This window comes from Gorilla gorilla, chromosome 11, assembly GCF_029281585.2.
Source record: "Gorilla gorilla gorilla isolate KB3781 chromosome 11, NHGRI_mGorGor1-v2.1_pri, whole genome shotgun sequence".
NCBI lineage: Eukaryota > Metazoa > Chordata > Mammalia > Primates > Hominidae > Gorilla > Gorilla gorilla.
In genome coordinates this window covers 129,914,855-129,941,975 of record NC_073235.2, presented here as the reverse complement: position 1 = coordinate 129,941,975, position 27,121 = coordinate 129,914,855, and the positions used below count along the sequence as shown (strand labels likewise).

General features: G+C 41.2%; 1 protein-coding gene across 2 annotated transcripts in view; it reads right to left on the bottom strand.

The window, feature by feature from the left end:
- COL4A3 (collagen type IV alpha 3 chain) overlaps nucleotides 1-27,121 on the bottom strand; it is a 148,942-nt gene that overhangs the window by 70,876 nt on the left and 50,945 nt on the right. For both annotated transcript variants that reach the window (XM_063695251.1, XM_055380588.2), the window contains exons 2-3: nucleotides 5,672-5,728; nucleotides 3,463-3,552 (exon numbers count right to left, since the gene is read on the bottom strand). In XM_063695251.1, the coding sequence (XP_063551321.1) occupies nucleotides 3,463-3,552; nucleotides 5,672-5,728 (147 nt within the window). The remainder of the gene's footprint in view (nucleotides 1-3,462; nucleotides 3,553-5,671; nucleotides 5,729-27,121) is intronic.

Below are 27,121 nucleotides of genomic sequence, written 5' to 3'. Positions count from 1 at the left end.
ACTGTTTCAGCTAGGCCACGTGGTGTGAAAGTTTCATTGTCTAAAAGCCATTTTCATCATTCCAGAGAGTTTCAGTATGTTTTGATTTTTAATTTTATTGTTATTATTTGAGAAAAGGGTTGTTATAGAATCCTCTGAGATTGCACTGTCAAGGCCAAAGTCAGTCTCTCCCATCTATGGCGGAATTCCGGGGTGCATGGCTGTGTTCAAGGCCATTCCCCTTCCCACAGAATTCTATTCACGTGATGCGGAAAGCAGAAGGTTTTACTTGCAGGTTTTACTTTCTCATTGTAAACTTTTTTCATGCAGAAAACATTTAAAATTAAGATAGGAATCTTGTAAATCTAAAACATCTTTTTGGTCAGGTTTTAATATTCTCTAACTGTCTGCCTTTGATTGTATTATCTTTTGTAGCTATTCATACATATCTGTAAGCCTTACGTGCTTTAAAATATGAATCTATGAGAACGTGGTACTCAGGTTTTCTGGATTAATCTTCTGGAATGCCTGCACTCATGTAACCCATACTAAGTGCCATGTGTTTGTGACTATTTTAATAAATTTCAGCATCTCTAAAGAAATGCTGAAGAGAATTAAACAGAGTAGGCTACAGATAACAATGTTTTTAAAAACGAAATTGGCATTAGGCTGATCTAAGTCCAGGGTTGAAGTGGCAAACTCGTTCTACCAATAGAAATGGAAGAAAACCTGGGTCCATGCCTTAGAGGAAGTCAGTGTTCAGTTTCTGCCCAGAATCTGAATGACTTTTTCAAAATTAGGATCAGAAGAAGGAGAAATGGACAAAAAGAACACATACATGAATATGGTAGACAGGGAAATGGCAGGATTACTGGAAAACAGCAAGATTTTGCATTTTCCATGTAAGCTGTGGGTGTGGTTTCAAGAGTTTGATTCTGGCATCATATATGTGACATAAGAAACATATATTTGTTCTGTGCCTTTGGTTCCTGACACAGAGCTCCTAAAACCCTTCTAATATTCTGAGTGATAGGGGCGTAAAGACCATCTTTTGTTCTAATATTTGGTGTTTGACCTCACTTGGAATATCCTGGGTGATAGAAGTGTCTTTTGTTCTAAGGAGGCAACTCTTGGTGGGCTCCCAGATGGGGGCTGGTCATCAGAAAGACCAAGCCTTGATTAGAAGCTTGAAACTTTCAGCTCCAGCTGCACCCTTCAGTGAGGAAAGCGGAGCTGGAGATTGAATTTATAATTGATCCTGCCCACGTGATGACACCTCCATAAGAATCCCTGAAGCATGGTGTTCAGAGAGCTTCTGGGTGGATGAACATTCACATTCCAGGACGGTAATGCACCTTAACTCCATGGCGACAGAAGCTCCTGCACTTGGGACCCTTCTGGACCTTCTCCTGTGTATCTCTTCATCTCTCATTCATATCACTTATAATAAACTGATAAATGTTCCCGTGAGTTCTATGAGACTCTTTAGCAAATTATCAAAGCAGAGGAGGAGGTCATGGGAACCCCTGATTTATTTGTAGCCAAGTTGGACGGCATTATGGGTAACTGAGGACCCACTACTTATGACTAGTCCTGAAGCAGGGACAGTCTTGTGGGACTGAGCCCTTACCCTATGGGGTCTGCACTAACCCCAGGTATTTAATGTCATAACTGAATTGAGGGGTACCCAGTTGTCATCCAGAGAGTTGGAGAATTGTTTGGTTTGAGGAAAATCCCACACACAGTGTCAAACCAGGTTTGAACTCTGATTTTGCTTCCTGTGAGCTGCGTGACCCAGGAAAAATTACTCAAGTGCTCTGTGTCCGTTTTCTCATCCTTGTAGTGGAGGTAATGATGGGAACTACGTTGTAAATCACCACAGTCATGATTTGTGGGATTGATGTGAGGAGTAAATGAGATCCAGGGAGAAATAGATGGCCCAATGCCTGGCACAGAGTACATATGCAGTAGGTTGGCTTTGGCTTTGATTATCTATTAGATATTCCATACATTATACTAATACATATATATGTATTTTTTTTGACAGGGTCTCGCTCTGTTACCCAGGCTGGAGTGCAGTAGCATGATCATGGCTCACTGCAGCCTCCGCCTCCAGGGTGCAAGCAATCCTCCTACCTCAGCCTCCTGAGTAGCTGAGACCACAGGCATATGCCACCACACCTGGCTAATTTTTGTATTTTTGGTAGAAACTGGGTCTCCTTATGTTGCCCAGGTTGACCTCAAACTCGTGGGCTCAAGTGATCCTCCTGCCTCAGCCTCCCAGAGCAATGGGATTACAGGCATGAGCCACTGTGTCTGGCCTCTAATACATATTCTAATATATTATGAAATTTGTAAAAGACCCTGTATAGATCAATTGTAATTATTTTTCATAGCTCATTAGTTGGTTTATAGCTTGCTGGAGGTCAGTAGTCAGGGGAATGAATGTGTGGGTGCGTGAGAAGCCAGGCTTAAGTCTAGCTAATGTCCACAGCAGGAAAGAGTACTCAGCAAATCCAGTGGTTATTCAGTTATTTAGTAAATCCTCTATGGTATTTATTTAAACAAAGCCCTTTGCTGTATCACAGACTTTAGGATAAGAATGTGTGATGAGTGTGAAGGGTCGTAGACTCTGGATGTTTAAGGGACCAGAAGGAAAAGAGAAACCCACGAAGGAAGGGAAGGATAGAGAGACAGGAGAAATACAGAAAGAAAGACAGACAAGTGTTTCAAGGAGAGGAGAGCGATCCACACAATTTGAAACTAAGCAGAGGGGTTCAGGTCAGATTAAGACACAAAAGTATGTATTGGCATTGGCCACTTGAAGGTCATTGGTGATCTTTGCTGGAGTGTTTTCAGAGGAGAGGTGGTAGAAGGCAAATTATTGCTAAGGATTGAATAGTAGATGAACTACAGGCAGCATGTTTGACTATTCTTTTAAGAAGTTTGACAGAGAAAAGAAAGTCAGGGAGAAGATAGCAATCCTTTGGTCACAAGACCTAAAAGATGGAGAGGAAGTTTTGTATTATCATGGGAAAATATTTGCATGTTTAAGAACTGAAAGAGAAAAGCCAATAACAAAAGAAAAGTTGGAATGTCAGGAGAGAGGGGAGGCACCTCGTGGAACAAGGAATCCCAAAGATGGGGCACAGGTGGTTGGACAGGTCTTGAATAGAAGCAAAAAGAGCTCTGAGTTTTCACTGTAGGAGGAATAGAGGTAGGAACAGATGCAGATGTAGACACTGTAGGTTAGGGAGGGAGATGAATTGGAGCCACAGACTTGAAGCTAATGATGATCATTTGCAATAGTCTTGGAGCAGGTTGCGGTTCTATGTGGCCCACTAATACTGGAAACCAGGAGTTCACCATGCACCTAGCAGTTGGCTAAGATGTGGAATTCTCTCCAGGTTTGCAGCAGCCAGGGGGTAGGCAGGAAGAGGGTTAGGTGGGTTGGGGATTTTCCAAGCTTGCAGGATGACATACCTTGGGTCCCTGTGGTCCAGGCAAGCCTTCAGGACCTGTGAATCCTTTCTGGCCAGGAGAACCGGGGGGTCCAGGAAAGCCCTTCTCCCCCTGTTAAAACCAAAACGAGGTGAGAAACACACAGAACAGCAACTATCCCACAATAAACACACCAATAACCATTATGTTCTCTTGTTTATGACTTCATGATGACTCTGCATATTTTTTCCTTGGATTAAAAAAATCATAATTAGCACTCAGGAGTGACTACATAGGCAACCAGAAAGCTACCAGTTGTTAGTATTTGTCTATAGGCTTGAAAGTGGTGGCTCTTGGTCTTGCAGAAACTTGACTTTCCCCCAAATGGTAGGGCTATGTAGAGCAGAGCTTAAGGGAGACGGAATAAAAAATGAAAGGGAAAGCCCAGGTAGAAGCATCAAGGTTAGTGGAGTGTTTGTTGTGGGATGGAGAGACAGTGAGGGTCAGGTGCAAGAAGGTGCCTGGGGAGTGTGCATAATTACTACGTAGCTTGAAAGAACGCCACCAGGCAGGTTGTGAGTCTCAGCCCTTTCTTTAATACACAGGAGTTAGTAATTTAATCTGTTATTTGTGTAGGAGATGCAGGAGAGGTAGCAAGGGTGGCATAACCAAAAAGGTGTGAGCTCAGTAATGTTCTAGAAGGAGTCGTATAATATTAGGGGAAAGTACCTAGTAAAAGTGAGTGAAAGTACTTTAAGCCCAAGGCTTGACACAGTTCTACCAACAAATAATTTTTCCATGGATTTATATCTTGGAATTACGTTTGTCCCTCAGTGTCGGTGGAGGATTGGTTCCAGGACCTTCCCCCCCACCCCCCCCCACGAAAACCTGTGGATTCTTAAGTCCCTTATACAAAATGGCATAGTATTTGCATATGACCTAGAACATCCTTCCATATACTTTAAATCTCTAGGTGACTTATAATACCTAATACAATGCAAATGCTTTGCAAATGGTTGTTATACTGCATTTTTTATTTGCATTATCTTTTATTGTTGTATTATTTTTTATTATATCCCCCCCTCAAGTATTTTCAGTATGCCATTGGTTGATTCTGAGGATTCAGAAACCATGGATAAGGAGGGCCGACTGTACTCTTCAACAGTAAAGGCCACCGGCTGATTTGGTTAATTGGGTCAATTTAGTTACACAATTGGCAAATTAAAACAAAAAAGAACAAGTCAGCTATTTTACATTGTGTGTGTGCACACACACTCAATAAGAAGAGAAATAAAAGAATGTGCTAGACCCCTCTTGCTACTCAGTTACTTTTATACACCCTAGAATAGCATCTTGCAAATAGTAGAAACTCAATAAATGCTTCTTGAATGCAAGGAGAATCACAGAGAAAGTGCTTCTCAATGGGAACCTGAATTAGAATACATTCACAGATTCAAGAAAAAACCTAAATCCAACTACATGTGAATTATGAAATAATTTAAAATAAGTATAATTATTATAATTAGCATACACATTATATAGAAATTAGTTTAGATAAAGAGCTTAAATATGTTCTTAAAATATTTTAAAATAGTCATCCTTCAATATTGTTAAACAATTAATTAGTGTCTCTGAGGAAAGGGTTTGGTAAACAAAGAAAAAAACTTTAGTTCTGCCTCTATCTTAATTATCACAAATTGCAAGTTAATGGAGCGAATTAATGAGATTTCACGGCATTCCTTTTTTTCTTGAATTCTGCAATGGAGCTACTTCCCTCTGCTAAGTTTTGCCTCAACCAGTGTGCTGCTGTGGGATTTCTCCACCAGGGGGCGAACTTGAACCAATGCTGCAGGACAAAAATCTGTGAATTTCAATGTTTATTTTCTGTCAAAGTGAATGAATCAAATCGTTTTCAGTTCTTCTCTTGTGTTTAGCAACATTGTAAATAGTGTATACATATGGAGACTTGTCATAAACTTTCTTTTTCTTTTTCTCATTTGCTACTTATTCTTTACAGACCGAGAGAGTTGTAATTTCATTGCCATTGTATATACAAGGTATCTGAAGCTTCCTAGATGACTTTTTTCTTTTTTTTTTTTAGGTTAATGTTTATATACAATTACTTTAACATTGGATTTGGGAAATGGAACAACATACTGCGGATCTTTCTGCTACCGATGAAAGAAGAAGGTTGAGTTTTACCTTCTAGAGCTTTACAGTGTAAACAAGCAGTATTAGGTTTTGTTTTTACCTTCTCCCCTTTGGCCCCGTCACAGAAGCACTGGCCTTTGTCTTTACAGACACAACCCTAGGAAGAGGGAAAGAGAAAGGGTTTTGTTTAGAAACAGCTGAATAAATCCCAACCGGCAGGGTAAAAGCAAATGCATTTCTCTGTTCTTCGAGTATTGGACACTATCCGTTAGGAGCCAGGTGACCTTGTAGCAATATATCAATAGAAATATATCAATATATGAATAGCAATAAAGTAGAAAACTGAGAACATGTTGCATAAGGGAGAAATGTCGGATAAGAATACATCATTTGTATTGTACTTGGGAATTTTAAGTATTAAAGTAATGGCCGTTTTTGCCATTACTTTTAATTACCTTTGTACCAACCTAATAATTTATATATGGAAACGACAAAGCTATCCTTTTTTTCAGGATAATATCTAATTGAATCATAAGAAATTGCTGCTGTCATAGTTAAAAAATGGTCAAATACTGGCAAATTCTTAGGCTCTACATAATGTTCATATATGTATATGTGTATATATGTATAATGTATACATGTATATGTACCTCTTATGTAGAACACAATGTATTTGGTTAGTGCCATTACTTAGACAATTTTTTTGCCATTACTTTCAATGGCAAAAGCCATAATAACTTTTGCACCAACCTTATATATATTTGTGTAGATTACTATGCAATATATTCCATAGGTGATATTAAGGTTTTCTTTGACTTAAATAATGTTTAAGACTGGGAAGAGGATCAATACGCATTACACATCTTTAAAGAGAACAAACTAACTCATTAATGCTAGTATCAGAATGTTCTTTCTTTTTTTTATTCTCAAGTATTTTGAACAACAGAATGTTCTTTCTTATAAAACCAAAACCAAAACAAAAAATTCAGCTGTGAGTTAGACATACCTTATCCTACCTAACTAGTCACTGTGACACACTTACCCCCCAGCCCTCACACCTATGCACATTCCAGCTCCAATGGACATCAAATTTTTAAAACTTTTCTCTGCCAGCAGAGGAACAAATAAAGAAATAGTTTCAAATAATAGACTTAAAATGTGTTTTGGCTGGGCACAGTGGCTCATGCCTGTCATCCCAGCACTTTGGGAGGCTGAGGCAGGCAGGTCACTTGAGGTCAGGAGTTTGAGACCAACCTGGCCAACCTGATGAAACCCCATCTCAACTAAAAAATATAAAAATCAGCTGGGTGTGGTGGTGGGCTCCTGTAATTCCAGCTACTCCAGAGGCTGAGGCAGGAGAATGGCTTGAACCCAGGATGTGGAGGTTGCAGTGAGCTGAGATCATGCCACTGCACTCCAGCCAGGGTGACAGAGCGAGACTCTCTCAAAAAAAAAAAATGTGTTTTGACATATATTCTGCATATTATATGGTTACACATTAATCCTTTGCTTTATTATTTTTTCTTCAGGTTAATATTAACTGAAAATTAATTTGCTTTCTCCAGAAAATATGTTGATGGCAGAGGCCAGGCACATCTAAGAGATATACTGGATGGTTAGTAGGGAAAATAAAAAAAGAAATGCTAGATATTCCTAAGGTGGATAATTCTACTTATGCAGCCAAAACAAAAAAACCCACACAAACAAGAGTATCTTTAACTGAATATCTTTCCTTAGTCTTGGGCAGTAGGCCTTGCTGTCATTCCAGGAAGGGAGCACACAGTAATTTTGAGACATTCATCATTTGACACTCATCATGTTCATATACACTGCAGTTTATAGGAATGGAAAGTAACTACTGGGTATCTACCCACAGGAAAATAAGTCATTATATGAAAAATACACTTGCACACTCATATTTATAACAGGACTATTCGCAATTGCAAAAATCTGGAACCAGCTCAGATGCCCATCAATCAATGAGTGGATAAAGACAATGTGGTATATATACCATGGAATGCTATTCAGCCATAAAAAGGAATGAAATAGGCTGGGCACGGGGGCTCACGCCTGCAATCCCAGCACTTTGCGAGGCCCAGGCGGGCGGATCACCTGAGGTCAGGAGTTCGAGACTAGCCCGGCCAACATGGCAAAACCCCAGCTCTACAAAAAATACAAAAATTAGTCAGATGTGGTGGCGGGCATCTGTAATCTCAGCTACTCGGGAAGCTGAGGCAGGTGAATCCCTTGAACCTGGGAGGCGGAGAGTGCAGTGAGCCGAGATCGCGCCATTGCACTCAAGCCTGGGTGACAAGAGCAAAACTCCATTTAAAAAAAAAAAAAAAAAAAAAGGAATGAAATAATGGCATTAGCAGCAACCTGGATGGAATTGGAAACCATTATTCTAAGCGAAGTAACTCAGGAATAGAAAACTAAACGTCGCATATTCTCACTTAGCAGTGGGAGCTAAGCTATGAGTACAGAAAGGCATAAGAATGATACAATGGACTTTGGGGGAAGTGTAAAGGGGTGAGGGATTAAAGACCACACACTGGGTACAGTGTACACTGTTCGGATGATGGGTGCATCAAAATCTCAGAAATCACCACTAAAGAACTTATCCATGTAACCAAACACCACCTGTTCCCCAATAACCTATTAAAATAAATAAAGAGAAAGTAACCGACTGAGAAGGAAATTCTATAGTCTCCTCAAAGTTGCATATTTCATATTTCTAGAAGACTAACTCATTGCAATTTTCCTCCCAGATATTTGGGATCATGAAGTCATGTCTTGACTAAATGATTTTAATCTTGTCTTTCTGGGTTTTTAAACTTTAATGCTCGTTTCAACCACATCTTTTAAGTGTACTCTACTAAAACTCAAAGTGTGGATTCCCAGACGGCAGCATCTTCTGGAGACTTGTCAGAAATGCAAGTCCTCAGAAATGCAAGTCCTCAGTGCCCCCTCCCACCCCCAGGCATGCTACTCCCTCACAGCATCTGGAAGAGGCAGCAGGGCCTCCGAAAGGAAAGCCTGAGTCCTACACCCAAGGGTACAAGATACTGGGTAAGGAAGCTTAACCTGGGCATGGACCTTGGGCTCAAGTGTGCACGGAGGAAGCCGGCCACTGTTTTCAAATGGGCAATGGTCACCTCTGATTCTTCTGCCTCCCACATGCCACACAACACCTGGATTCTGAGCCTCTAGGGCTAGAGGGAAGAAGAGCAGATTGGCAATTCTCTAACCTGTGAGAAGGTGTGGGGGCCTTGAGACAGGCTTAATTTTATTTCTTGGAGTAAGAGTCACATTCACCATATGCTACTGGAAATCTTTCGGTCTTAGCTTAAGCAAGTGTTTGTTGATCTTCTCCAGACTAGACTGGTCCCCTTTGCCTATACACTCGCATTGAGCCTCTGCAGTTAGATATTCAATGCCTATTTTTTTCTGATGACTGTTTGTCCCAGGAGAGAAGGAATTGTGCAGTCACAGTCACACTGGTATCTTTGGCATATAAGATGTCCTAAACGAGTGTTTATGGATTGACTGGATGAATCAATGGATGGACAGCTGGTTTATTTGCATCCAATTTGAAGGCATATGAATTGCATGGCTATTTGATGGGGTGCCATGATGCAGATATTTTCTGTATGTATGAATTATGAACAACTATGATCAAAATGGCAAAAAATGGAACCAGAGGCTTTGGCTATTTTAACACATGTTAAAATTAACACAAGCCTAATTATTTGTTAGTTGCTTGGATTAAAAGAAATTCTTTTGGAAAAAGTTTAAACCCAACCCTCAGAAGAGCTGACAAACAGTACTGGAAACACTGGTATCTCCTCCTATCTAAGTTCACCAACTGTTAAGTTGTCCCACCTACTCCATCTCTCTGTCTGTCTCTCCTTCTCTCTTTCTCTCTCTCCACACACACATACACCACTTTCCCCCGAATCATTCAAAAGTAGACTGCACGCAACATGACACTGTACCCCAGATACTTCTGTATGCCTCTTCCCCATCCAATTACAACCCTTATCCCCAAAACTAAGAAATCAATGTTGATACAGTAACTTCAGGATACCAATTTTTAAATTAGATCTTCAGCCTTATACAAGGTCCTCAATGACCATAGAAAATGAAAAACTGTTTGATTTTTAGCAAATCCATCATTTTATGCCAGAGATTTTGTCAGTGCTTTCACTCCCAAGAACACCTGAGGCCTGATGTCAACAAGTGGCCTGATGTCAACAAGTTGCAAGAATCCGTAGGACCCGCCTGGGTACTTAGCAGTCGGGTGTGAGGCTCTGATGTGAGCGTGCTGTTCCCATGAGTCCTCCCTGCCTGGTGTCTGCTTTCCCATCACCACCTGCCGCCATGAGGTGCCTCCTTTATTGTCATCAAAATCACAGTTCTTGATTTTTTCTTTTTGATATTGTCCCTTAGTTTGGGTCTTGAACTTTTAGTGGTAAAATATTTAGTTTTTGTTGTATTTGGTTTGTTTGCACATTAAGGTAGAATTTCTATATGATAGTTGAGTACCAGCTTATTAGTTAATTGAAAAAGTTGAAGAGTCAAAAACAAACTAACAGAAACATGAGCACTAGTTAACTTCAAATATATAGATGTTCACAAATTCTGTAATCTAGTGAGATAGGGTCCAGGTTGTTCCTTTGGGAATGGGTCTGCTGTTTAGAGTTCAATGGCATCATTCCTGCTAAATCACACCCACAGTGCACCATCAACAAATTCCAGTTTTAGAATTTTTTTTCTTTTTTTTTTAACAGGCCAATTGCTTGTAGGGGCCAGGCATGGTGGCTCACTTCTGTAATCCCAGCACTTTGGGAGGCAGTGGCTGGTGGATCACTGGAGGTCAGGAGTTTGAGACCAGCCTGGCCAACAACGTGAACCCTGTCTCTACTAAAAATACAAAAATTAGCAGGGTTTGGTGGTGCATGCCTGTAACCTCAGCTGCTCAGGAGGCTGAGGCATGAGAATTGCTTGAACCCAGGAGGCTGAGGTTGTAGTTAGCTGAGATTGTGCCACTGCACTCCAGCCTGGGTGACAGAGCTAGACTCTGTCTCAAAAAAATAAAAAGTAAATAAATACAATAAAAAATATAAAAGATGCTTGTGGAACAATCTGACTATAGAGTCCTTCTGGATATTAATCCATATTTTTCTCTAACTCTTTAAGTGCTAGCTCAGCCACGTGTAATTAAATAGTTTTTCTCTTAATTTCATTTTATCAAATCTTTCAACCTTGTTTTTACATAAACAAATGTCTTTTTATGCATTCATATTTAATCACTTAGTTATTTAATATTTAATTAAATTACTTCGTTAAAATAGTAATTTCAACCATCAGGAATTAGAGTGAAATGGCTAATTTAAAACCATCTGGTCAAAAAATGGGCAAAAGATTTGAATAGACATTTCTCAAAAGAAGACATACAGATAGCAAACAGGCATATGAAAAGGTGCTCAAAATCATTGATCATCAGAAAAATTCAAATCAAAACTACACTGAGATATCATCTCACCCCAGTTAAAATGGCTTATATCCAAATGACAGTCAATAACAAATGCTGGAAAGGAAGTAGAGAAAAGGGAACCCTTGTACACTGTTTGTGGGAATGTAAATTAGTATAACCACCATGGAGAACTGTGTGGAGGCTTCTCAAAAAACTAAAAATTGCACTACCATATGATCCAGCAATCCCACTATTGGGTATCTATTCAAAAGAAAGGAAATCAGTGTATCAAAGAGATATCTGCACTCCCATGTTTGTTGTAGCACTGTTTACAATAGCTAAGATTTGGTAAAAGGTGAAAGATTTATGCAATCTGAAGAGAAACCAGAGTATACTATAGCTAAGATTTGGAAGCAATCTACGTGTCCATCAACAGACGAATGGATAAAGGAAATGTGGTACATATACACAATGGAGTACTATGCAGCCACAAAAAAGAAGGAGATCAAGTCATTTACAACAACATGGATGGAACTGGAGATCACTATGTTAAATGAAATAAGCCAGGTACAGAAAGACAAACATTGTATATTCTCACTTATGTGTGGGATCTAAAAATCAAATCAACTGAACTCATGGACATAAAGAGTAGAAGAATGGTTACCAGAGGCTTAGAGGGGTAGTGAAGGGTTGGATGGGAGGTGGAATGATTAATGGGTACAAAAAAAATTTGAATGAATAAGACTATTTGGTAGCACAGTAGGGTGATTATAGTCAATAATAACTTAATTGTGTATTTTAAAATAAAGAATGCAGCCAGGCATGAGGGTTCATGCCTGTAATCCCAGCACATTGGGAGGCCAAGGCAGGTGGATCGCTTGAGATCCAGAGTTCGAGACCAGCCTGGGCAACATGGAGAAACCCCATCTCTACAAAGAAACAAAAACAAAAACAAAATTTAGCTGGACATGGTGGTGCACACCTGTAGTCTCAGCCACTCAGAGGGCTGAGATGGGAGGATTGCTTGAACCCAGGAGGCGGAGATTGCAATGAGCCGAGATCATGCCATTGCACTCCAGCCCGGGCAACAGAATGAGACCCTGTCTCAGAAAAAAAAAAGGTAATTGGATTCTTTGTAACTCAAGGGATAAATGCTTGAGGGGATGGATGCCCCATTCTCCATGATGTGCTTATTTCATATTGCATGCCTGTATCAAAACATCTCATGTACCCCATAAATAGATATACCTACTATGTGGCCACAAAAAATGTTTAAATAATATAAAAAATAAAAGAAAACTGATTGGTGTAGCAGACATGTGCTGGTATACTAGGGGGACGCCTCCAGCTCTGAGCTGCTATTGCACAGAGGTATGGAGAATTCTGGTCCATCCAGCAGTCAGATAAATGAAGAGCCATTGTGAAAGGCTTGACTGTTCTCTCTTGTTGACTGTACATATCTCCGATGATATGGCAGACATGTACCAGTTATACATGTCTGCCATATCATCTACTTGCATGTGGTCTGCCCTGCAGATGAGGCTCCAGAGCCAGGTCTAAAGCTGTGTTTCTATGCCTGAGTTAGTGGAACTGCTCCAAAATAATTCCAGCTTTAATTCTCAGTTAAATTGGCAAGGTGTGGCTTGCCTATGCAGCTGCATAATTAAGCTGACTAGGACTTCAGAGCACATGACAATGTTGCTGACATGTAGATGCTGCACCTGATTGTGTGAACTCAAAATTGTAGTCAGGGCTGCTCTCTGGCTGCTGTTCACTGCTGCTGTAGAAATAAGCCCCGCCTGTATGATATTGCAGAGACCCCAGCACAGGGGCACTTGAATACTTTTGGATGGTGATGACAGTAGCTCAAGACTCAAGATATTAATTTCTCTCACTAATGCTGTCTTTTCTTAAATACATTTTCAATTTGCAAATGTTTCAGTAATTCAAAAATTCAAATGAATTATTTAAAAGATACAGAGTCCATATTTTTATTCTCATTGATTTTAATCCATCTACATTGTTGGACCCATTTTTTTGAAACACTATGGTTACTTTAATAGTGATAACCCATTCATTACTATTCAACTGTTAAATCACATAAAAAACCAGGATGGCCAAAGGCTAACTATTAAGGAAGCATAACTAATGGATATTTCTTAAGCAACATTTTTATGATTTTTCTCCTTCCAGCAATAAATTACCCCATAGTTTCCTCATATCTTAATGGAATACAAAACCATTTGTCATGAACAGAAAGCTCTTAATAATAATATTATGGCTTTTAAACCCCTCCTACCATCAGGAAATGACCCGAGATTACATGATGTTTTAGCACTTTTGAATATTAAGTAGTTAAACTTGTGGAAATCATTCTTTTTCACAGTTGCATTTCTGTTTTACGGCCTTACTTAAAATGCAAAATAAACTTTCATTGTAGAGAATCCAAAAAGGTTTGGAATTCCAGAAATCACAGGCCATGTATGTATGGACCTACTGAATATATACGGAGTCTACTCCCAGCATTGTAGCTACAAACTGGAGCTTTGGGAAATTTCTTTTTTTTTTTTTTTGAGACAGAGTCTTGCTCTGTCGCCCAGGCTGGAGTGCAGTGGCACGGTCTCGGCTCACTGCAAGCTCCACCTCCCGAGTTCACGCCATTCTCCTGCCTCAGTCTCCCGAGTAGCTGGGACTATAGGTGCCCGCCACCATGTCCGGCTAATTTTTTGTATTTTTTTTAGTAGAGACAGGGTGTCACCCTGTTAGCCAGGATGGTCTCGATCTCCTGACCTCGTGATCCACTCACCTTGGCCTCCCACAGTGCTGGGATTACAGGCGTGAGCCACCGCGCCCGGCCGGGAAATTTCTTAATCCTTCCAGGTTCCCCCATCTGTCAAGGGAGATACTAGGATGTACCTTGCAGTGTTTTTGTAAGGAGTTGAGATGCTGTCACTAGCATGCCTGGTACCCTGCACTCAATAAGGACTCAGTCATTGGGGGACTCCCCTCTCTCCTTTTCAAGATTCCAAGCCAAAGGACATCCACAACTATTGTTTGATCCTTTCTTCCATCAGTCTGCACTAGCCACCTTCCTCCCTGACATTTCCTCTTGAAGTCCCTTGTCCAGTGCCAAAGAACTGGTGTTGAATCTAAGAGCAAGGGTGAGAGACTGCTGTTATCTATCTCTAACAAACAATAAATGAATTAACTCGTATTTGTTAATAGTATTATTAGAGTACACTGACTATATTGGTTGATTAACCAAATATCATTTGCCTAAGAGCACAGACACATTACAATGTTTTATTTAACAAAATATTGGTTAGAGACCCCAGTGGTACTTGATGCTTTTCCAAGAAAGGTGCCAGATCAAATATATTACACAAAGGCAGCAAGCCTTCCAGGAGTGCGGATCAATTGGGTCTCACACTCTTCTCTTGATCTCAATTCTCGCAGTGCCCGTGTGCCACCCATGTCTCACCTGCACATCGCTTTCTCTTATAAGGCAAAGTGGTACAGGGTGAAGGGCACCAGTTCCAGAGACGTACTTCCTGGGTCTAAATCCCAGCTCTGCCACCTCACCTCTGTGAGTCTAGGCAGTCTCAGGTGTCTCGGTTTCCACATCTGTGAAATGGGGTCAGATTGGTTAGCACAGGTAAGCCCTTAGAAGAGTTCATAGGATACACTGAGGGCTGTTACTGTAGGCTGTTACTAACTCATTGACTTGACATGGATCATTAGGTGCTCCTGAGTTGAGGGTTTATCACTTTCCCTAAACTGCAGGTGGGAACGGTTTCTCACAATTCTTTATATCCCCCTAGCACTGTAAACAATTATGTTTTTATCCTTAAAACTCATGAAGGATCTCATTAAACACATCCATTTTTATTGTTCGTTAAAAGGATCAGGAAATATGCACATGCATTTTTATTAATAGACCAGAACATAATTTCCAAATAATCTTGACTATTTCTCTCTCTACTGTCAACAGCCAGCATGCTCGTTCCTGTGCATGCTGGTGAAACAGACGTGGCCTGCCCTGCCTTTCTCCAATCTCTCTCCCGCAGCCCAGCCCAGCCCAGCCTGGTTTAATAGCGGGGGGAGTTGGCACCGTTCACAGCTGGTTAACACCCTACTGAGCAGGTCTGTTGATTTTGCATTATGATTACTGACCCTGCCAGTCCCTCTGCCCAGCCAATAGCCTGAGGGGAAAGTTTTTGTGTGTGAAAAGAAGAGCTGACCAAGTATAGCCAAACCGTGCCAGACAGACGCCACGAGCTGTCCTCTGCAGGGCCGCCTCTGCCCGTGTCTGCCTTAAGCAACCAACCATGTGCCCTGGCACCATGCCCTCCAGTGAAGAAGAATGACACCCATGGACTGCTTTGCGGGATGCCCCCGCCTGCCCCGCCCTGAAGCTGCTGTCATCACCCTTGGACATCACAGAAATCTCACTGCAGCTGCCACTTCCTATCCCTCAACTCCCATCCAGAGACACATCACTAGTCTAGACATGTAAGCCAGCCACCCGTTTTTGATTTTCTGGATGACAGCAAGCATACAGATTACTAACTCTGACAAAGAAGGTGCAGTGAGAGCTCTCTGGTACATTTGAGAATAAATAATATGGTAAGAAAATTTTGCCCGTCTTATGCAATGCAGAGAATGGTAAGTATACCTATAATCACTAACTCCAGGTTCCTTTTATTTTCTTTTCTTTTTACCCCCAAAAAGTTTTGAATGCAGAAAGACTGAGAAAACTTCACTATTCATGTAAGAAAAATAGGCTTCACGGGATCCCTTGATCAGGATGGTGGTAGAGGAAATGAACTTCCATCAGCACTGTAATGATCTCAGTATGTTTTGAGCACTTTCAGGGCTGGCTGTCTCATATTATCTCATTATATCTTACAACAATTCTGTAAGGGAGGTATTATTATAAGCTCCATCTAATAGATGAGAAAACTAGGATTTTGAGAGGCTAAGGATAGTAAGGAACACGGGGAGCGGGGATCTGAATTCAGGTGAGACAGTCTGACCCAGGGTCAGTCATATTCTCAGGTGCAGTGTTGCATTTCTTCTTTTTTTTTTTTTTTTTCTTTTTTTTTTGAGATGGAGTCTTGCTCTGTCACCCAGGCTGGAGTGCAGTGATGCAATATTGGCTGACTGCAACCTCCACCTCCCAGGTTCAAATGATTCTCCAGTAGAGATGGGGTTTCACCATGTTGGCCAGGCTGGTCTCGAACTCCTGAGCTCAAGTGATCCACCCACCTCGGCCTCCCAAAGTGCTGGGATTACAGGCGTGAGCCAGCGTGCCCGGCCTGTATTTCATTATTGATGCGCTCTGCTGGCCACAAGGCACTGGGGGAGGAGGGGTATGTTTCTCCCCCTCTCACCCTATCACTGTGCCCCTCATGATGGGACGTAAAATCCCAGTGATAAACATAACATAGTAGCTCATGAAATTAGCTGTATAATGCAGGAGTTGGCAGACAGCAGCTTGCAGGACAAATCCAGCCCTCTGCCTGTTTCCATCCGGCCTATGAGCTAAGACTGGTTTTTATATTTTTCATGGTTGAAACAAAATTAAGAGAGAAATAACATTTTGTAATGTGAAAATTATATAAACTTTAAATCTCAATGTCCATAAATTTGCATTTCATCAATACAAATGTTGTGGATATTTATTTTCTCTCTTGTTATATAGATATCTGCATAGTAGCCTTCATTTTGCCTCTTGGCTTGCAAAGCCTAAAATATTTACTACGTGGCTCTTTATGGGAAAAGCTTGGTGATTCCTGGTACAAATTATCTTCATTATATTTTTTCTATGGCAATATAAAAATTGCATTAAAAATTAAGATAGAGGCCAGGTGCGGTGGCTCATGCCTATAATCTCAGCACTTTGGGAGGCCGAGGCAGGTAGATCACCTGAGGTCAGGAGTTCAAGGCCAGCCTGGCCAACTGGGGGAAACCCCGTCTCTACTAAAAATACAAAAATTAGTTTGGCATGATGTTGAGTGCCTGTAATCCCAGCTACCTGGGTGGCTGAGGCAGGAGAGTTGCTTGAACCTAGTAGGTGAAGGTTGCAGTAAGCAAAGATTGCACCACTGTACTCCAGCCTGGGCAGCAGAGCAAGACTCCATCTAAAAAAAAAAAAAAAAACCTAACATTAGGATGGAAACTTAAAGAAGAGATCAGCTGTGAGTTCCAGTGAGAGATGGTCTTCTACCTTGGAATGGCAGACTGGGACCTCTCTCTTCTTTCTGTCCCCCCACCCCCATGTGCCTCCCCTTCTCCCACTGTGCTTCTGTCCAGGGCTTGGGGGACACAGGGAATACAATTTGGGGACTGGAGGAACCCAGCAGATCCTCTAGTCCAAAAGTTCTTCATGTTTTGAACTTCACAGGGCAATAAAATAAATGTGTCTCAAAAGGAAGACAAACAGAGGACTGTCTTAGTTATATTTTTCAATATAAGAGCAATGGCCACCTCCAAACACAAACCAACACAATCTCCCACCCCCCAAACCACAGCAGACCTCTCATCTACTGTCCTCATATTCCAGAGAAAAATTAAGATACCATAAAGCAAGTAAAATGCCCACAGAATAAAATATGTTCCCGGCTGGGCATGGTGGCTCACGACTGTAATCCCAGCACTTTGGGAAGCCAAGGCGGGTGGATTACTTGAAGTCAGGAGTTCAAGATCAGCCTGGCCAACATGGTGAAACCCTGTCTCTACTAAAAATACAAAAGTTAGCCGGGCATGGTGGAGTGTAATTATAGTCCCAGCTACTCGGGTGGCTAAGGCAAGAGAATCGCTTCAACCTGGGAGGTGGAGGCTGCAGTAAGCAGAGGTTACATCACTACACTCCAGTCTGGGAGACAGGGTGAGATCTGTCTCAACAAAAAAAAAAAAAAGGAAAAAAAAAGAAAAAGAAAAAGCTGTTCCCTTAAAATGGGAACTTGATAAAAAGCTCCCATTTTACTTGATTAAAAGAAAAAATCTCTACCTCGTTCTTATTTTTCTCACTTGCTTTGGCCTTGTGCAATCCTGCACTGCGAACCACTAAATTAGCCACACCCACCTCCACTCTCTCTTGTTGGTCACTCTGCTTTGTCACCTGCTGCTGCAGGGTGTTCTGTCTGAGAGGTGAAAGTAAGCTAATCTTATCGAGAGACATGATGCTAATGGGTTAATTTTTAAAAATCCGCCAGGGAACCGACACATTTTTCAGAAAACAGACACATTTTTCAGAAAACATTACCTCTTAAAACAAACAAAAAAGACAGAAAGCTGCCACCAGTGCCACAAGTGATGGAAAATTCGAGCTGCAGGCTGGCAGGTGGAGACGCATATTAAGGCGGATGGGACTTCTTAGGTCATGTGCCTGGTTTGTCTATTCATAGGACCATTAAAAAAAAAAATCTTTGAAAATGTTATTTACAAAACCAAAGTTTAGGCCAGGTGGCTCACACCTGTTATCCTAGCATTTTGGGAGGCCAAGGTGGGAGGATTACTTGAGCCCAGGAGTTGGAGACCAGCCGGGGCAACATAGTGGGACCCTGTCTCTATAAAAAAAATTAGCCGGGCATGGTGGCGCAAGCCTGTAGTTCCAGCTACTCAGGATGCTGAGGCGGGAGGATCGCTGGAGCCCAGGAGGTTGAGGCCACAGTGAGCTGTAATCGCGCCACAGCACTCCAGCCTGGGCGACAGAGTGAAACCCTGTCAAAAACAAGAACAAAACAAAACTAGATTACTTTTTCTAAAAATAAAAATTAATAACAAAAAAGAAAATTCATTCAGAGCAATAAAAAGACAGTTCATCTCAAAAATAGAAATTTAAAGTCCTATAATTTATTAATTGTTTTCTCAAACTATAATCATTCATTTTTTTTTTTCTTTGAGATGGAGTTTCACTTTTGTTGCCCAGGCTGGAGTGCAGTGGCATGATCTCGGCTCACTGCAACCTCCGCCTCCCGGGTTCAAGCGATTCTCCTGCTTCAGCCTCCTGACTAGCTGGGATTACAGGCGCCCGCCACCACACCTGGCTAATTTTTTATATTTTTAGTAGAGACGGGGTTTCACCATGTTGGACAGGCTGGTCTTGAACTCCTGACCTCAGGTGATCCACCCGCCTTGGCCTCCCAAAGTACTGGGATTACAGGCATGAGCTATCACGCCCAGAAGCATTCATTTTAAGTAATTTTTTGTTTGTTTGTTTGTTTTTTCAGTTTGGAAAACTACTAGCTTAGTTTTTACTTCCTGGTAGAAAAAAACAAAGTCAGAATAAACATAGGAAAATTTTAAAGAACAATGGTTGAGATATTTGATGAAGAAAGCTTAGAGCTGACAGTTATCTGCAGACACAGGGAAACCCCAGAGGTCACCTGCGCTTCCACTGGCTGATGGTGGGAGAGCTACACTCTCCATTGTTATAAGTAATAGAATATTAAGATCGTAAAACGCCTTAAAGTTCATCTGTCTCATAGTCATTACTCCAAGGTCAGTCCAGATCTTATCTGGAATCTGGAACTTCTAATTTTCCCTTGGACCGATAAGCTGACTGCGTTCAGAGCGATTGCGTGCAAACTTCAAAGCACAGAGGCTCTGCTGCATGTTGACTTTTCTGCCCAGCAGTCTGGCCTGCTTGGAGTATCAGAGCCCACACCTAAAGGCTTTGTCTTGGAGGAGCTCACTATGGAGAAGAGTAACTTCTTAGAGCTGAATTCATTCCTGGCTTAGTTGCTCACTGCTATGCAAAGCATCTTCTCCCCACAAGTGGAGGACAATAGACACTATCTAATTACTACTTTGATTGGGCTGGATATAAGTGAGATAAATCATGACTATAACTCTCTGTAAAGGATAAGGAGAAAATCTGAATTTGCTTGCTTTATTTATTTGTTTATTTATTTATTTGAGACAGAGTCTCATTCTGTCACCCAGGTTGGCGTGCAGTGGCATGATCTCGGCTCACTGGAACCTCCACCTTCCAGGTTCAAGAGATTCTCCCGTCACAGTTTCCCAAGTAGCTGGGATTACAATCATGCCCGGCTAATTTTTCTTTTGTATTTTTAGTAGAGTTGGGGGGGTCTCACCATGTTGGTCAGGCTGGTCTTGAACTCCTGACCTCAGGTGATCCGCCCACCTCAGCCTCCCGAAGTGCTGAGATTATAGGCATGAGCCACTGTGCCTGGCCTGAATTTGCCTTCTAAAGTATATGATGTAAATGTTTGGGATATTTTTTCCCCATGTGTTATGAGTAACACACTTCCTTGACAGTATCAGTTCACATCAGATTGTGATTAAGAAAACTATCTCTGTATAGTTTCATGATATTCCAACAGAACCTTAGGACAGTGGTTCTCAACTTTTCATGTATATGAATTATTTGAAGTCTTTAGTAACCTTATTTTTCCCCTCGAGATCCCATCCTCAGTGAGCAGGTCTGAGGCCTAGAATCGGTACTTAAAACAAGCAGCCTGCAGGGGCTTAGTTTCAGGGGCTCCCCAGACCACACTCTGAGAACTTCCTTAGCATATCAAGTATTAAAAAGGAACTAAGATTCATCCCCAGAACTTTTATACCAATCTCTTTGATATTTATGAAATAAAACAGAAGTTATTTGTAAAAATATAGGATAGTTGAGATTAATGATCAATCCTAAATAAATTCCCCAAATTAGACGATGTCACTTGGTTGATTAAAAGTATTAAACCTGGCCATCAGTGCTGAGTCTGAACTCCTGGGCATGGTGTGGGAGGCTCTCTGTATTCCGTGTCCCCTATATCCCTAGCAGAGAGGCCATTGGCCCCCATGGGGCTGCAGGTGCGATTCCTGCCCGCTGAGACCCTCTGCTTGCTTTCATATTCCTGTGCTTTTCCACATGGTTTTTTGGCCTGACATGCCCACTTCTCACTGCCTCTGACCTTGCTTGGCTGAGTTTTGCTGATTCCAGAGCAGTTCAAAGTTACCTGTCTTGGAAGACTACCTCCCTCAACCCGCAAGGTGGTTAGTTGCTCCCTCATTTGTTTTGTGCATAACTGACTTATAACACGTACCTAATTGCACTGTAATTATTTGTTTACATGCCTTCTCCACCACCCCACGAAGTTTCTCATAGGAAGCCACATCTTACTCATCTCTACATTCCTAGGAGGGGGGACAAGTTCACAGTGTCGGGGAGAGGAAAGTGTCCTCTTAGCTGCCTCCCATGACTTCAACGGCCCATTTGATGATAATAGGACACTCTCTGGACAAAGCCTGCAGGTGGATGTTGACCTGAGAACAGGCCAAGAAATGTATAACTTTCACTACGTATAAAATGAACATGAATCAGGCAGAACAGAAACAGTGCCAGAAAAGGAAAATGTGCAAGGAAGCTTGAAAGATAGCAAGCTCAGGGGCAGGGGGCTGAAGGACTGCAGGAGCAAGATTGGGTACTGTGTGTCAAGGGTGCTTAAGGAGCTTTATTATTATTATTATTATTATTATTATTATTATTATTATTATTATTATTATTATTATTAGAGACAGTGTCTCCCTATGTTGTCCAGGCTGGTCTCAAACTCCTGGGCTCAAGCAATCCTCCCACCTCAGCCTCTTAAGTAGGTGGGACTACAAGCTACTTAGGTGCACCACTGCACCTGGCTTAAGGAGCATTTTCAACACAAGGATGCTGAGTTAAATGATCTACTGTGCTCAGTGATAGGATGGGACGCTTTCTCACCCTCAAAGCCATTTTCCCTCAGTCACTTATTTTCACTTATTTTTTTCCTAATGTCCAACTTCAAATTTATATTCAAATCTAGAAGTGGTATCATTTATTCATTCATTCAAAAAACATTAACTATGTACTGTGCACCAGGCACTATTCTAGATACAGGGGACACGGTAGCTTATGTTCTAACAGGGGGAAGAAAACCATAGATAAGATAAATATGTAATGTATGTATAATACCCACGTGTTAACTAATTATAATTGCCAAGAAAAATTAATGCAGGAAAGAAAGAAGTGAAATGTCAGGGGTGGGTTGTAAACATTTAGATAATGTGGTCACGAAAGGGCTCACCTGAGGAGGTGACTTTTGGAATAAAGACTTGAAAGAAGGAGGGGAAGCAGTGACTGGGCTGCATAGACACAGTGGGATTTAAGCAGATTTGTGGTTTTTCCAGATGGATTTGATCAAGCAAGAGAGCTGAGGATGAATGCAAAAAAAAAAAAAAAAGTGGTCCTGATGGCTCCTTGACCATGAAATAAAGGTCATCAATGAGGGAAGACAGGAGACTCCAGGAGCACAGAGACAGTGACAAAGCAATGGATAAAGGAATTGTGGGTACCAGTGAGATGGAAGGATTATGGGATTTGGAGTCCTAGGGACAAAGATGGAAAGACTGGAGGGTGCTTGGAGAGGAACTGTGATTGGTGATGTCAAGATCAAGAGTACTGTCTTACAGGGGAACCAGTGACAGAGGTCAAGAAGAAGATGAGACCACTGCAATGGTAATTTCATGATATGTACAGGTGTTGATAATTCCTTTGTGCTGGACAAGGTAAAACAAAGAGGGGTGATGACTTTGAAATGTGCTTAATAAAAAATTCCAGCAATAACATCTGTCTGCAACTCATTGGACAAAAGCATCGAGCTCCTCAGAGCATCTGACTTCTTTTCTGATGACATGAAGATAAAATCATTATTCATTCTGAGTTATAGGACTCTCCACTGACACATAAAAATTTTAAACTATTCTCCATATATATGGAAAGGTATCAAGAATAATGTAACAAATACTCCTGCAGCTACCACCCAGCTCAGAAATAGCACATTATCAATATAGTTGAAATTTCCTGTGTTATCTCTGAATCTTCAATACACTTTGTCATATAAAACTGCCTTATGGCCAGGCATGGTGGCTCATGCCTGTAATTCCAGCACTTTGGGAGGCTGAGGTAGGGATCACTTGAGGCCAGGAATTTGAGACCAGCCTGTGCAACATAGTGAGACTCTGTCTCTACAAAAAATAAAATAAAATAAATTAGCCATGGATGGTGGTGAGTGCCTGTAGTTCCAGCTATTCCAGAGGCTGAGGTGGGAGGATTGCTGAAGCCCAGGAGTTGGAGGCTGCAGTTGGCTCCACCACTGCACTCCAGCCTGTGCAGTGGAGCAAGACTCTGTCTCTGGTTGGGCACAGTGGCTCACGCCTGCAATCCCAGCACTTTGGGAGGCCGAGGCGGGTGGATCACTTGAGGTCAGTAGTTTGAGACCAGCCTGGCCAACATGGAGAAACCCGGTCTCTGATAAAATTACAAAAATTAGCCGGGCGTGGTGGCGGGCACCTGTAATCCCAGCTACTTGGGAGGCTGAGGCAGGATAATCACGTGAACCTGGGAGGCAGAGGCTGAAGTGAGCTGAGATTGCGCCACTGCACTCCATTCTGGGTGACAGAGTGAGACTCTGTCTCAAAAAAAAAAAAAGACTTTGTCTCTGAAACACACACACACACACACATAAAACCGCCTTATTAAACAAGAAGCTCTGGTCCATTAATGGAAGAATCATTGTGGAAATTGAGATGTGGGTAAGATTCAAATCTTCAGCAAGTACAGAAAATCAGAAGGAAAAGCTACCAAGAAAATGCAGGCCCCAGGGAAGGTGAAGAAATCTTGGGGCAGAATTTGGACTTCCTACAGGTCGAGATGGTATTCAAGGAATTTCATGTAGTTTTAAACCTCAAAGGACAGGATACCTCTAGACAGCACTGGGGTTACAATTGCAAACAGAAGATGCTCAATACATACTGACTATATGAAAAAGTAAATCACAGAGTACTAGACACATAACATAAGTCATAGGTGTAAATTATTTAACTATATGAAATATATAACTGTGGTAAAAACAAGAAAAGAAGATTAAAAATTAAACTTGGAAAATGTCAAGGATACAAGAGTGCTTCACAGCACTAAAAACAGACTATGGGGAGATAAGCATGTAAATACAATGACAGCTGGAGTGAGACGTCATACAAAAATAAATAAGAAAATGTAAGCTACATCTCTGGGAAAACAAAAGTTTGGATATTTTAGACATTTTGATGATTGACTGAGTTTTTCTTCTCATCCAGATGACTAATACCAAGTAAATAAAATCTTAGAAGCAGATAGACAAGAAAGCCAAGGGGGAATTAACAAAAGTCTTTAGGATTGGCTCTGCAAAAACAACCCACCCCGCTGGCACAGTGTGTAGTGTCATAAGTGGAAAAGGCTCTAAGAGAAGGGTGAGTGCAGGAGCCAGGTGGCAGAGCAAATGGAAAAGGCAAAGATGGGATAGAAATAATGGGACCAAGGGGCCTGGTGTGGTGGCTCACGCCTGTAATCCCAGCACTTTGGGAGGCCGAGGGTGGCAGATCACCTGAGTTTGGGAGTTCAAGACCAGCCTGACCAACATGGAGAAACCTCCGTATCTACTTAAAAAAAAAAAATACAAAATTAGCCGGGCATGGTGGTGCATGCCTGTAATCCCAGCTACTTGGGAGGCCGAGGCAGGAGAATCGCTTGAACCTTGGAGGTGGAGGTTGCAGTGAGCCATGATTGTGCCATTGCACTCCAGCCTGGGGGACAGAGTGAGACTCTGTCTAAAAAAAAAAAAAGAAATAATGGGACTGAGGATAGAGACTTCATGTTAGGCTATTTTATTGTAGATTGGAAGATGACAAATTCCACATAATGGCAACATCTGTTTTGTAGAAATACGAAAGGATATGAAAAAAGAATTTTTATTAATTCTGCTTTTTTTACAACCAAAATACAAATAGACAAATATAAAATAATTTAGAAAGCAAAACAATTGAAATTCAGGTCACAAGATTTCTAAACGTTAAGCATCAGATACCTTTTATAAGTCTCCAAGATGATTCTATTTCCACCTTTCCTAATATGTGCTTTACTTTTCTTTTAATATTAAAAATATGTTTTTCTTGTTGCTAAAGTAGAGTTTGATTGTTCAAGTTGGATCAACAGAGCAGGCACCTTGACAGCTTGCTTCACTGTTAGTTTTGGAAGGAAGAGTACAGAAACAACAACAAAAGTGCATTTAAATTAGTTTTCCTAAGGCAGAGATGGAATCATTATCATATCCTAATAAAAAATGCAGTATTTTCACACGACATTTTTTCTTTTCTTCTTTTGAGACGGAGTCTTGCTCTCTCACCCAGGCTGGACTGCAGTGGCACAATCTCCACTCACTGCAAGCTCCTCCTCCCGGGTTCACGCCATTCTCCTGCCTCAGCCACCCGAATAGCTGGGACTACAGGCTCCCACCACCACGCCCGGCTAATTTTTTGTATCTGTAGTAGAGACGGGGTTTCACCGTGTTAGCCAGGATGGTCGTGATCTCCTGACCTCGTGATCCACCCGCCTCGGCCTCCCAAAGTGCTGCGATTACAGGCGTGAGCCACTGCGCCTGGCCCACACGACATTTTTTCAAATGAGCAGTCGCATTTCGAAAACCTTAAAAAGGGGTTTAGCTATTAAGGCAAATTTAAAATAACTACATATATATGTAGCTATATATATAGTTATTTTATATATAGTTAAATATAGTTATAACTATATATATAACTATACAGTTATATGGAGTTTGAATGTGTATTTTAATGGATGAATCTGACTCTTAAAGCAATGCTGAGAGTGTCTTCTGCCCTTGTGCCAGCACTGTCTTGTTTGCAGAAGCATTTTGTAAAACAGAACAAGCAAAACCAGTAATGTCCAGAATAATGTTTAACTGTAAGCCCTCCAAATTTCATTACTTTTTCTCCAAAGAAAAATATTTAGGCCCCATCACAGGTGATGGTAACCAAGAATTCTGTATGAGCATATTTTTCTTGAACAGTTGTCATTACTACTGAATTCGGTTGCTGAAACCACACATTTTACTTCCAAATTTTCACATGATAAATAAACTGCTAGATGGCATATTGATAATTTTGCAATGTACGGCTTCCCTGGAGAAAGGGAGAGATATTTTATTTTAATAAACCCACCATCCTTTAGTGATGGTACATCATGCATTATTTTGTTATGCTCAATATCAGCTTTTTCTATAGCCCAAATCTATAAACTGTGACTATTGGTACAAACAGTCAAATAAAACAGGACTACAGTCAGGTTAACATTGTGGCTAAAATATGTCTTTGTTAACAAGCACATACTGCTGCTTGGTGAATAATGTGCTTACAAATTGCTTGCTTACAAAAGGAGCAAGGTGGTACAAATCCATGTAGATAGGTAAGGTCGCTGATATGGTTTGGCTGTGTCCCCACCCAAATCTCATCTTGAATTGTAGCTCCCATAATTCCCACATGTTGTGGGAGAGAGTCAGTGGGAGATAATTGAATCATGGGGTGGTTCTCCCATACTGTTCTCATGGTAGTGAATAAGTCTCATGAGATCTGATGGTTTCATAAGGGGAAACCCCTTTCGGTTGGTCCTCATTCTCTCTTGTCTGCCACCATGTAAGACATGCCTTTCACCATCCGCCATGACTGTGAGGCCTCCCCAGCCATGTGGAGCTGTGAGTCCATTAAATTTCTTTTTCTTTATAAAGTACCCAGTCTTGGGTATATCTTTATCAGCAGTGTGAGAATAGACCAATACAGTCACTAAATCATATACAATTATTAAACAGGATACCATTTGGACACAAGATTTTGGGAAACATGAGAGTCTATAGAAGTGCAATTTCTAGATAACTGAAGTTTACCATTAAAACCCAAACTCTGACCATCTGTGATTGTATGACAGGCTCTCCTGCCTTGTAAACAGACTGAAAGTGACATAATCCTCCTTTCCTGAACAATATTGCTGTCACTGTGAACACTTTTGGGCCCTAAGGGATTCTTGGTACATAACTGATACTTAAGAAATATTTGTTGAGTGATGCTGTTGCATACATAGAGATATTTATTTGCATTTATATCATTTAATTGCAGGATGGTCTATGGTTTTGATTGTTAAGTATGCTTTTTTTTTGGAGGAAGATTCTTTTTGTGGTATTAGGCTTTCTACCTTCCTTT